Here is a 12569-nt window from a genome sequence, read left to right as displayed (position 1 = left end):
TTTGCAATGAAAGCTATAAATTGTAAGCATCATCAAATCATTTTATAAAGCTAAATTATGGATATTTAAAATGAAAGACACTTGATGCTCGTAGGTTTTGAAATGAAAAAATTGATTTAGAAAAATATAAATCATAAAACTGGTAGGCAACACTTCTTTCCCCGCTGTTGAGTTGTAAATTTTATCCTTCCTAAACTAACTTTTCCTGAAATTCTTTCCCGAATCTAAACTATCAGAGGTGGCTATGCAATATTTTGTGGTCCAGTTTAAACACAGATTTCTGAGGATAACATGTGAAATGTAAATTACTTGGGTCACCTCTGTTTCAAGGATTAATTAAGCCTTATATTGTAACAAATGAACATGAGCCTTGAGTTATGATAATAGACTTCCCCTAAAAATAATTAATATATATTAATTTTGTACTTGAATTCTGAAGATAATCTGAGGTGACAAGATTAAGTTTGCTTTGAAAGTACTTGCATGAGGTTATGGAAGAGGTTGGGATGAAAAGAGAGAAAATCAATGATTCAGTAGCCATAGCTGACACCTGACAATAATCACATGCAATTTTGATTTAGTCCATAGAAATCAATTATTTTTAAAAGTTAAAAATAAAATTAAATTTTATCAGTATAATAAAATTACTTTGACCTTTTTTCAGTATTTGGCTTTATGAAAAACATCTAAGTTGCAAGTGGATAACTAGTGTGGAGGGGGCCTGGCAATACAATTATTTTTTGAAATAATGGTTCTGTATAAAATGCTATATGTATGTAGCTTTTTCATCTCACCTTTTGGGAAATGAACCCTTGAATTACATATATGGAGCATGTAGAAGAATAAAACCACAAAACTCTCTAACCTAAGTACTAAAATATGACTTCTGCTTTTTAAATCAAAATGTTTATTTTGTAAGTTTGAGTTTTGGTGATGAAGAAGATGCTTTTCTTCAATAGAACATTATTATTTCTGTTTTATAGCTTGTACTGTAATCATATTGGACATTGTCCTGAAAAAAAGTTAAAAGCCCTGTTTAGTTTCTGTGTTAAGAAAAATAGAATACAGTAAAAAAAAAAAAAAAATTTGAATATGACAGTGAATACACACCATAAACTTTTGGAATGAGGATTTTTATAAGTTTTAGAAAATAGATGCATAGAACTAGACTTGTATCATTGATGAACATCTTTCTAATAGTGCCTTGCATATACTAAATTAACAAAGTTTCCTGCCTCTAGAAAAGTATATGGTATATCTCATTTAAAGTATAGAGATAAAAGCAAGACAAAAGAAAATGAAATACATTTCAAATATATTCAGATTTTACTGAAAATATCTTTCATTTGTCAAACTTAGTGATTATCATTTTTAGACACTTCTTTGTATTTTACCATCTTTAATAAAGCAGCGAATCATATAATGTATATTTCACTTCTAAGTTTTCTTTCCCTGAGAAAAAAATATTATTACTTAATATTATTTACTTTCTATATAAAAATCAAAATAATTTTGCACCTTACTCAAGAGATGTTTGTTGATGCTGGCCTCCTGTGAGCATAAGTTATTTTCTGTAAGCAGCATGATTAATTCCCCCCCTTTTCCCTATTATTCAACTCTTACCACATATGAAAAATAAGTTTATATTAATGTGTACTGTTTTCCCCCAAATGTTAGCATCCACTTTATTATTTAAAATCCCTACATTCTGGTACACTGAACACACCTTGGTGTGTATGCTTCTCTTTATATTCTTTCTAGAGATGCCTCTTTTCAGTTAAATGAACCTCCTTTGTCTTTGACTAACAGCAGACCTTTAAAATTTTAATGAGAAATGTTTCCAGGATAATGAGTGCAACCTGGTTGCATTCATTCTCTAGCTTTTCTTCCTTCTCTTTTTGACCACCTGAAATTTTCAAATTGAGGAGATTATAATCAACACCAATACTAAGTTTTTGAAATCAGACCTCAAAGTTGGGATTCAAAGTAACAGAACTAAAACCTCATGTCTAGCTTGGGGAATTTTTTAGACATTTTGCTCCACTCTCCGTGGTTCACAAGTGCAATATAGATTACCTTTAGTATTAATAAACCTATTTTACAAATGTCATTTATAGATTTAGACATGTTTAAATGGGAATTTAGCCACAATTAGAATTTGGAGGTTCTGAGAAACTGTCTCTTGCCTTAGTTTTGCTGGAGGCTTTAAATGGTTCCTTTCTGTCATATGTCAAAAGTCAGATGAGGACATTGCATCATTGAGAGTAGCTGTTACACCTTTCTAAACCCTGCTCTGGATCATCTCTATACAGATGAAAGGAATTCTTGGTTAGTTAGTGCTGCCTGTGAGGCAGTATGGTTTCGAGTTTGGATTCTTTCCAACCTTTGCAGTTTGAATCTTCCAGAAATCTTCATGACATAGTTAAATCACGGATGCTAAATTAACACCAGAGCTCACTGAGGGAGGGTGCAGCCAATTCCGTTCATGTGGAAAGGGAACGTAGTCATTACTGCATGTTTCTCCATCATTAATTGCTTTTCTAACAGAGTAACGTTGCTGACTTGCTTGGTTGGTGGGTGTGCTCTGAGCCCACTGTTCTTTCAGCTATATTTGTCCATAGTTGGCTAGTCTTCAGCTTTCTTTATAGTTCTCTGCTTGCCTCTGAGGTTTTTAACTGTATCATTCCTTTTATGACTAGGAAACATAAGAGGTGTCAAGTAGAAAATAATTTAGTGTATTCCCTGGCTGCTGTGATATATGGAGCTTTGCCCACAAAGGGAAAATATGGTGTGACAAAATGGGTGGAGGCTTTTGCGTAGCCCCCGCCACACTCGTTGCATCTAATAATGACAGAATTGTGTACCTCAGTGGCGACATCATTGCCAAAGAGGATTTTGCCAAGATATACCACCTCAAAGGAGAAATAATATATTAAAGAGTTTTCAAAAGCTGTACTTCCTGCTGTAAAAACCATCTCCTATGCTTGTCTCCATAATGTATTAAAGATCATTATACTATTAGAATAAAAAAAAAACAATACCTTATGGCTCTTTTGTCTTTTGTAGAGCAGAAATTTATTGAGTGCCTAATATTCCACCCACTATCTGAATACACACCCAGGTTTCTGTATATGCATATGCCACCATTGTTCTTAAGCAGTCTTTTCTTTTAATGTCTCCTTGGGAAGAATAAAACATAAGCAGTAAATCTCTGTTATGATTTGGATTCAGTGTGCTAAAGGCTGACTGAAGATTCCTTTCTTCTACCGTTTGACTATAATATCAGAGTATGCTTAGGGGAGTTAAAAATGCAAATACACGTATACTGCTGTTTCACTGTGTCAGGTTAACTGCCTTTAAAAGCCAGATTCTAGAGAAGCAGCTTAGGCAGAGGAGTTTTAGATTAAATCCTCTATAAATGCATGTCCATTTAGAAGCTAAATTAACAAAACTCTCCCCATCGACTTCTCAGATTTTCTCTTGCATGCCCATGGTAGCTAGAAAAGCCACTAGCTGAACAGTCAGCATCTTTGATATAAAGTTAGAAATGTAACTCACATGTACTTATTCTTCTACGTAGTGTCTCTCCTTGCAGTCAAAACAGAGCCTTTGAACAGCAGTGAAACCACAGCCACGACTGGAGATGGAGCGCTTGACACTTTTACTGGGTCAGGTAAAGCCTTAAGCTTGTGTCTTGTTCTGTACAGATTGCGGTCCATGTCGTCCTCCTAGTGAATAATCGAGGATTTGGATTTTTATAAGTTCAGCAATAAATTCACTTTTGGGAAAACGTATTATCATAAAATGATGTTTTTTAGAAATAACTTTTGGAATCGTTTGACTGCATCTGCAGTTGACAACCAAGCAATGCCCCAACTTTCTTATTAGGAATAAGCAAAGTCACTTCTTTCATAATTATTTTATACAGTGCTTGATTCAATTTTTAGGTTGTAATAGTCAAGTTTGTTCCTTCAACTTGCCCGTTTAAATGACTAAAAATTGCCTTCTCTCCAACATTCGAGATGTAAAACTATCCATTTGATTCCTTCTAAATAACCTTGTTTCCTCTCTGGGTTTAAAAAAAACCCTCCTGTGTAAGCAGCTGAGTGACAAGTATTAAAGGTTAATGGGCTGCAGGAGAGCACATGCTGGTCGCATTAGAACCCAGCCTCTGAGAGCACTGACTTTCCCTCTAATGCTTCAAAGAGAACAATAGTGTGTCTTTAAACATCAATCCTCTTTAAATATAAATACCTGATAACTCCCAGGTGGGCACAAAGGACACGCATTGAGTTGACTTAAAGATCCCCCCCTCTCCTGCCCCAATACAATATTTCGTTTGGTTGATTATCTGATGAGAGGACTTTTTTTAACCTGAGCAGGAATTTGTATAGCAGAAAGATGAACATTAAACCTAGAAAAGTATTCATGCTATTAAATCTTGGTTCTGTTATTCTACTCTAACGTATTTTATACTTATTCATATTCTCACATACAAGAATTTGATGTGGGTATGCTTCTCATGTAAAAAGAGTGGAGGTAAAGCCTTGAACTCTAATGTCATTATAGCATATATTTGATTTTTATAGATGCAGATGATCCCATTTCATTGGTTCACACTGATTGGAAACAGCTGCCATGTAGTCACATAAATATTGGAACTACAAACAGAAAGATATAATAATTTATACACTTTGTATAGAGAAGCTTTGGAGAAGGAACTGGCAACCCACTCCAGTACTCTTGCCTGGAGAATTCCGTGGACATTCTGTCCATGGTGGGCTGCTGTCCATGGGGTCGCACAGAGTCGGACACGACTGAAGCGACTCAGCATGCATGAGTGCATTGGAAAAGGAAATGGCAACCCACTCCAGTGTTCTTGCCTGGAGAATCCCAGGGACAGAGGAGCCTGGTGGGCTGCTGTCTATGGGGTCACACAGAGTCGGACACAACTGAAGCGACTTAGCAGCAGAAGCATAGAGAAGCTTGTATCCTAATTCACATTCTTTCTAGCAATTCTCTTGCTGCTCAGGAGATAAAGTACTAACTTACCCTAGCATTTGTATTACTAACTTACTATAACTATTGTAAACTTTCTGCAAAACAAATATATATATGAACATAGTTTTTAAGGTTAAAAATGAAATTAAATAATTGCTGACATACTTAAATAGCATACCACAAAGTTAATGAAAACTGACTGAAAAAATTACAAGATGTTAGCTCCAGAAGAAATTGCAGTACTGCACTGTGGTGGCTCAGAGGTTAAAGCGTCTGCCTGCAATGCGGGAGACCTGGGTTCAATCCCTGGGTTGGGAAGATCCCCTGGAGAAGGAAATGGTAACCCACTCCAGTATTCTTGCCTGGAGAATCCCATGGACGGAGGAGCCGATGGGCTACAGTCCACGGGGTCTCAAAGGGTCAGACACGACTGAGCCACTTCACTTTCTTTCTTTCTGATGATCCATTTTAAGAAGGAAGAGTATCAAGGCACAGAGATGTTAAAGATGGTTAAGGCCAAACAGGGCCTCCCGGGTGATCACTGGTATAAATGAATCTAGAACAATGTCCTGGTCAGTCCCAGAGTCCTTTCTTTAAAAGTTTATTGGAAAATATAGAGATGTAAAAAGAAATATGTATGAACTGTCAAGCTGCCTGGACTTTACTGTCTGGAATTTACTTATATTTACAAATAGTTTCCCAGTTTTCTTTTAAGAATTATCTAGGGTTGGGCTGTCCAGAAAAGTAGCCACTGGCCATATGTGACTATTTAAGTCTAAATGAAATACTATTTGGTTAAAAAACAAAATTTTTTTAATCTAGTCACATTAATTATATTCTAAGTGCTTAATAGTTATATATGGGATTTTTTTTAATAGTGGCTTGATTAATAGTTGTATGTTTAATAGTTTTTAATGGCTACCATATTGGACAACTCAGATATAGAATATTTCCAGCTCCATGGACCAAGTCCAGTTGTGTGTGCGTGTGTGTGTGCGTGTGCATGCACGCGCACTTAGTCACTCAGCCATGGTTGACTCTTCAACTCCATGGATTGTAGCCCGCCAGGCTTCTCTGTCCATGGGATTTTCCAGGCAAGAATCCTGGAAAGGTTGCCATTTCCTCTTCCAAGAGATCTTCCTGACCCAGGGATCCAATCCACATATCTTTCACCTCCTGCATTGGCTGATGGGTTCTTTACCACTGCTCCACCTGGGAAGTCAAGTTCAGCTGGACAGAGTGATTTAGGTCAGGGATTCTCAACAGCACTGCTATTAAAAACGTGGCCTTTTTTTTCTTGTGGAAGATCTGTCTTCTGCAATAGAAGGTGTTTATCAGTATCCCTGGCACCTATCGCAAGTTTATTATAGCATGCCTCTGTTGTGACAGCTTACTGCATCTCCTGGCATTTTTAATGCTCCCTGGCAGGCAAAATTTCCACTCACCCTACTACTCATCTCCCATCTCTCGTCCCCTAGAGAGGCAGTGATCTAAGGTATTACAGTAATAAGGGTAAAACTTTAAGATTGCTTGATACCACCTTGTGAGAATCTGATAATATTCATTAAAAATATGTTTGCCCTAATTTTCAGACATTCTGAAGACAGACACTTTTGCTTACTTTTATATGAGGAAATGATGGAATATAATACATTGAGTGCTTTGTGTACATTTCTTGATTAATTAAATGCTGATATGCAACAAAAGGAAGGTCTCCTAAATTTGTACATGGTGTTCAAGAAATCATACTGGAGAGATTAGGCTGTTTTGTGTAGGAAGTCTTTCCTTTGATCAGTGTAATCTCAGTTTACTTTAATCCAGTATTGTCATTATTTTTAGTTATCTGCAGATTTATTAGTTAGAATAAAATGTATACTGTATAGTCAAGAAGTTTTCTAGTCTTCTATAGTCTAGCTTTCTATAGTCAATAAATTTTCTAAGTTTTATATAAACAGTTTTCTGAGTCACAAGTTTTTTTTCTACTTAAAAAATGAACATATAGACATTAATATAAAATTTTTAAAGTTGAACCTTTGTACTGTTATGGGTACATTTTTCTAATGATGTCTAGATTCATTCATTAGAGGGAAGAAGCATCCTGTATATTCAGAATTGTGTTCATATATGTGAGGCTTTTTAAAAAATACTATTGTTTGGCTAATTCAATAAAAGCTAAGTATTTCTTTTCATTATTTGATATTACTTTAGAAAAGCCTTGTGTTTCACAATCTTGAGAATAACTGATTAGTATAGTCTAAGTCTTGCATGTACCACAGTGAAGTTTTATAAATGAGATGAAAATGTGGAATTAAGCCTTACTTAATCATATTTCTGCTAATCATTGTTAATTAATGAATCGGACTGAATTTCCTGTGTGATATACTGTTGCTATTATGCAATGTATGTTTAGTCCCCATAGTGTGATAGAAAAGGCTTGTTCTTATTGCATTGATTTGAAAGTTTTAACATTTTTTATGTTTTTAATAAACAAGTAGAAAATTAATGGCTCATTGCTCCACGTATTTTTAAATATACCGAGCAAATTCACTTAAATTTTGGTTGTTGAAAACATTTAAGATGTTACACCTCAAATCATATTCAGTGATTGTCAAAACTGATTCATAATATTCTTGAAAATGTACTTTCTGCACTATTGCTATGAAAACTATAATACACTCTCCATACTCAGAGCATACAGTCCAAATAGCATTTTAAATACATTAAATTCTATGCGTTTATGAAGCAATAGATCACAAGGATACTTAATAGCATTTGGATATAGAAATATATCATGTTTCATAAAATAGTTAGCAACCTAAACCTATTTGTCACTTTTACAATTCCAAAAGTTTAGCTCCAGAATTATGAACAACTTAGAAAGGACACAGTACTTTGAAGTACAACTATGATTGATTAGGCTAAACTAATTCCAGTGCTGCATTGTATACTACTTTAATCTTTTTGAAAAGTGAATGAACAGCAGATGGCCTAATAAAGACACTCTGTGTGCTTGCCCAGTGTGGATTGGCTCTGAAGGGACGGCCTTAACACTTTAGGTCCATATATTTGCAATACATCTGTCTTAGTCAAGGCAGATGGTTAAAGGAAAAAGAAACTTCCAAACTTTTGGAAATAGTCCAATTTGGGACTGCATGTTTGGCTGAAATGTTGATAAGACCTGATTTTCACCTTTAAAATCTTCTCAAAAAAAGTCTAGTCTGTGAGAGTTCGAAATACATTTGTAATTAGGATTGCTGCTGGATGTCATAGTTCTGCTTTTTTTCATGTTGCATCCAGGCTTTCTGTGTATATTCCAGTTATTACGAGAATTATTTGGATTCTGCATTTTAATTACTCATCAGATTGACAAAATGAAAGGAAATAGAAAGCATTATCATTTTATAACTTGAAAATGAAGGTTGAAACATCGCATTCTTCTTAATTTATATTGTATTTCTATTAGAGTAAATGCAGAGGAAGAGCACTATCTTGTCATCATGTTCGGAATTTAAAACATGAAGTTTGCAAATGAAAAGGTTTACTTTTATATCATGAAAGCTTAATTACTTATAATCAAGGATATTTATTCATAGCATATTAATGCATAAAAGCATGCCACTGATTTGAGAAAATGGAAGAATGATGAAGGGGATTGATTTGTGAGAAGATATCATGTCATTTTCCTAGAACAAATATGGAACAGTTTAATTAGAAGAAAATGTTTAGGCATCTGTTTCTGTTTAGAAAACGAATGAATTTTCTGTTTAGAAAATGAGTGAATTTTTTGAAATACCTCTCTAACATGGTCATTTCTTTAAATTAGTTTTGATTACTCCAATGAAACCAATGAAACATATTTATGAAGCAACCTTCTTTCTATTTTTTGTGTCTCACAGTAATAACAAGTAGTGGCTACAGCCCCAGATCCGCACATCAATATTCCCCACAGCTGTATCCTTCCAAGTAAGTGGTCAGTAGTCTTTCAGATTTGTTAGAATAATTTTCTGGGATTATTCTGATTAATCATATTTACACAATATAATAACTTTAAATCAGGATATATTTATATATATAAATGCTGCTGCTGCTAAGTTGCTTTAGTCGTGTCTGACTCTGTGCAACCCCATAGACGGCAGCCCACCAGGCTCCCCCGTCCCTGGGATTCTCCAGGCAAGAACACTGGAGTGGGTTGCCATTTCCTTCTCCAATGCATGAAAGTGAAAAGTGAAAGTGAAGTTGCTCAGTCGTGTCCAACTCCTAGCGACCCCATGGACTGCAGCCTACCAGGCTCCTCCGTCCATGGGATTTTCCAGGGAAGCATTCTGGAGTGGGGTGCCATTGCCTTCTCCGATATAAATGTTATAGATAGTTAAATAGATAGATTTTTAGATAGATTCATTGGATATATTAGACCTATAAATAAATATCTTTCACAAATCTAGGAATATATTCACTTTTGTCCAGACAGTTTCTTTAATCTTGAACATTTATATATTTTGAAGAAAGCATCAAGCACAGATCAGAATATACTGATTTTTTAAATAAAAATTTTGAAAACTCTTACTAGTTTAAAGAAAATCTGAAAAGATTACATTTTACTCAAACCTCAACACTTCATAATTTGTCCCAGCTTTATAATATTTTTATTGGATTTCAACTTCTAATAAACATTTTGGAAAAATATGCCCTATTGCTTGTATAACTAATGTAGTCGTTTTGAGGACAAGTGGTAAACATTTCAAGCTTAACTATATTGGGTGTATATCTGAATTTGGTTGCCATCAGAAAGATATGTCAAGATTTGGGATTCCTGATCATGCACATTTAAAAGTTATTTTCTACAGCAGCTACAGTGTTTATCCTTAAGCATAGGCTAGAGATTGTATATCTATTTTGAGGACATTCTGTAAGATGTGGCAAGATGAAGGGAATGGCTTTCCATTTCAAGAAGCTACATACTTTTTTTAAAAAAGTTTTTTGATAAGATTTTTAGTTCTTGTAAGGAATTCTTCCTAGTGCTTTTAATGACTTTTGTAGTCATTACATGGCATTGGGTCATGCATGGTAACAGGAAATAAGGCTCATGAGTTAATTAATTAACTGACCTGGGCTCATTAATTAACTGACCTGGACTCCACTTTCCTCATCTACATGTCAGTTGGGATACTATTTCGGACGTAAGCAATATAGACCTGGAAGAGACTTTCAGGATGATTTCTAAACCAAAGTTTTCTTTTCACAGGTGAGGTATAGACTCAGGAAGTTTATTTGTCCAAGGTATTGAGACTGGGTTATAGCAGAGCCCGCTCTCCTGACATTCAGACTTTTGTCCTTTTCTATATTGTTAAAATGATATTGTGGATAAAGAAGAGGATTACTTCCTGGCTATTATCAGGTTTCAGTGAATCTAAGCTGTCTGAAATAATATGCAGTCTTTGTTGCCACAGTAATGCTATTTTTCTGATATTTAGGCCCTATCCACACATTCTTTCTACACCAGCAGCTCAAACAATGTCCGCCTATGCAGGCCAGACTCAGTATTCGGGGATGCAGCAGCCAGCCGTCTACACTGCCTACTCACAGACAGGACAGCCCTACAGCCTGCCCACTTACGGTATTTCACTTCTTCTCTCTTCTCCTTCTTTGGTTACAAGCAGATAATCCTGTTGGCTAGTAGCTGTATATTCTAATATTCTTATTTAGACTCTTATATTCTAATATAAGTTGCAACTCATGTTACAACACGATCATTTTACTAATAAAATGGTTTGCACATGCACTTTCCAAACAGATCTGGGTGTGATGTTACCGGGCATCAAGACGGAGAGTGGACTCTCACAAACTCAGTCCCCATTACAGAGTGGGTGCCTCAGTTACAGCCCAGGCTTCTCTACCCCACAGCCAGGCCAGACACCTTATTCTTACCAGATGCCAGGTAAGCAGCCACCCAGGAAACATGTTCAATGAGAAAGAATTCTTTGAATGAGATTCCTTGGCTTCAGACTAAGAATATATAGTCATGAAGACAGTATTAAATGCTACCACTGCTCAGACGATACCATTGGAAAAGATAACTAAGAGGGAACATGATGAAAAGAGCTCAAAATACATCAAGAAACACGACCCATATTAAATTTAAATACTTAAGCTTAAGTTGCATAAAATTGGCAGGAAACTAAGTCCAAGCAAAGCAACCTCCAAGCCAGTCACCACACCAGTCACATGTTTGGCATCTACTTAAGGGATTTCAAAGATTCATGACAAAATCCAGCATTTTCTTGTCAGGATTCCATATGTATGTAATGCTGTTTTGATTTAATTTAAAACTGAGTTAGCACTTTTCTAAGTCCTATATTTACTGTTGAATGATTGAGGATTTCTTTTTTTGTTCATTTCTAAAATACCTCCCCCCCTGTTAGTACTGTATTTCTTAAATAGGAATATTTAAATAATTTGTACCTCCCCTCTTAAAACTTTTTTCTCCATATATGATCATTATTTAATTTTTCTTTTTGTTTTTATCTCTGATTAAAAATTATTTTTGAACATTGTACAATAATTGCAGAAAATAATTTAGTGACATGGTAAAAGCATTAAAAGCTTATTTTTTATCTTTCATTTTTTTCTAATGATTAGTCATAGTTTGGGGGCTATATGAACATTATTCAAATGAACAAATATTGACATTTTGGTTGATTGTCTAAAATGAAATAATTACTTAGGCCTTTTTTGGCTGAAATGACAGGTGTCTTTTTTCCTTATAATGTTGGTAGATAAATATTTGCATACATGCCTCAGCCACAGTGAGCTGCTCAGCTTCAGTTGGCAGTGTAGAAAAGGCCATAGAGACATTTCCATTTATTCCCCAAAACACTTTTATATTGGATATTCCAGGCTACATTAATTTGCATTATTACCTAATACTATTGCTTTTCAAAACATGTTGATAAAAAAAATAATCAGCTGCCTTTTATTCCTTAACAAGTGCATTCCATGAGAACATATTTTTTTGAATCTATAGATTGATAGTTTGCTTGTTTTTGCCCTAATTTCAAATAACTAAATAACTTGCTCACTTTGTCATAAAATTTTAGGTTATCAAACCTTAGATGACTGTGGTATGAACTCAACAGTTCTCCCTTGGGTCTGAGCCCTAGCCTACAGCTTTTTTGTTCTAAGGAAAGGACATAAAGGAACAAAAAGATGGGATGCTGGAAGCCTCATTTCTAAATGGATTCTGTGTGTTTATTTCCTAAACTAGCCTCAGCCAATTGTTTAAACTTGAGTAGTTTTTGTATGCATATGCAGTTGATATGACCATTGGAAAGTTGCAGTTGTTTCCTGGAAGTAGTCTCACTATCGCTATTTTATTCCTTGAGTACTTCTGTACACGTAGACATTGGCCCTTGAAAGTTAGCTGAGTCCTTGGTAAGACTGTTCCCACAAACTTCTGTTTAACTCTACAGAATTCTAAAGGAAGGAATTTACCAGTTGTCACAAGAAAAAGCCAAGCATATTTCCCTTGAAAATCTCTCTATTTCAAATCTCACTGCATCAACAACAAATTT

At 35.1% G+C, this 12569-nt stretch overlaps 1 protein-coding gene across 23 annotated transcripts in view; it reads left to right on the top strand.

Annotated features, from left to right (window-relative positions):
- EYA4 (EYA transcriptional coactivator and phosphatase 4) overlaps positions 1–12569 on the top strand; it is a 358824-nt gene that overhangs the window by 287109 nt on the left and 59146 nt on the right. For 20 of the 23 annotated variants that reach the window (XM_025294511.3, XM_044924207.2, XM_006059291.4 and 17 more), the window contains 4 exons: positions 3581–3673; positions 8898–8964; positions 10473–10615; positions 10793–10936. In XM_025294511.3, the coding sequence (XP_025150296.2) occupies positions 3581–3673; positions 8898–8964; positions 10473–10615; positions 10793–10936 (447 nt within the window). The remainder of the gene's footprint in view (positions 1–3580; positions 3674–8897; positions 8965–10472; positions 10616–10792; positions 10937–12569) is intronic. The other 3 variants (XM_025294517.3, XM_044924213.2, XM_025294516.3) reach the window with 1 other exon arrangement.

Source organism: Bubalus bubalis, chromosome 10, assembly GCF_019923935.1.
Source record: "Bubalus bubalis isolate 160015118507 breed Murrah chromosome 10, NDDB_SH_1, whole genome shotgun sequence".
NCBI classification, from domain to species: domain Eukaryota; kingdom Metazoa; phylum Chordata; class Mammalia; order Artiodactyla; family Bovidae; genus Bubalus; species Bubalus bubalis.
This window is presented reverse-complemented; position numbering and strand designations above follow the sequence as displayed.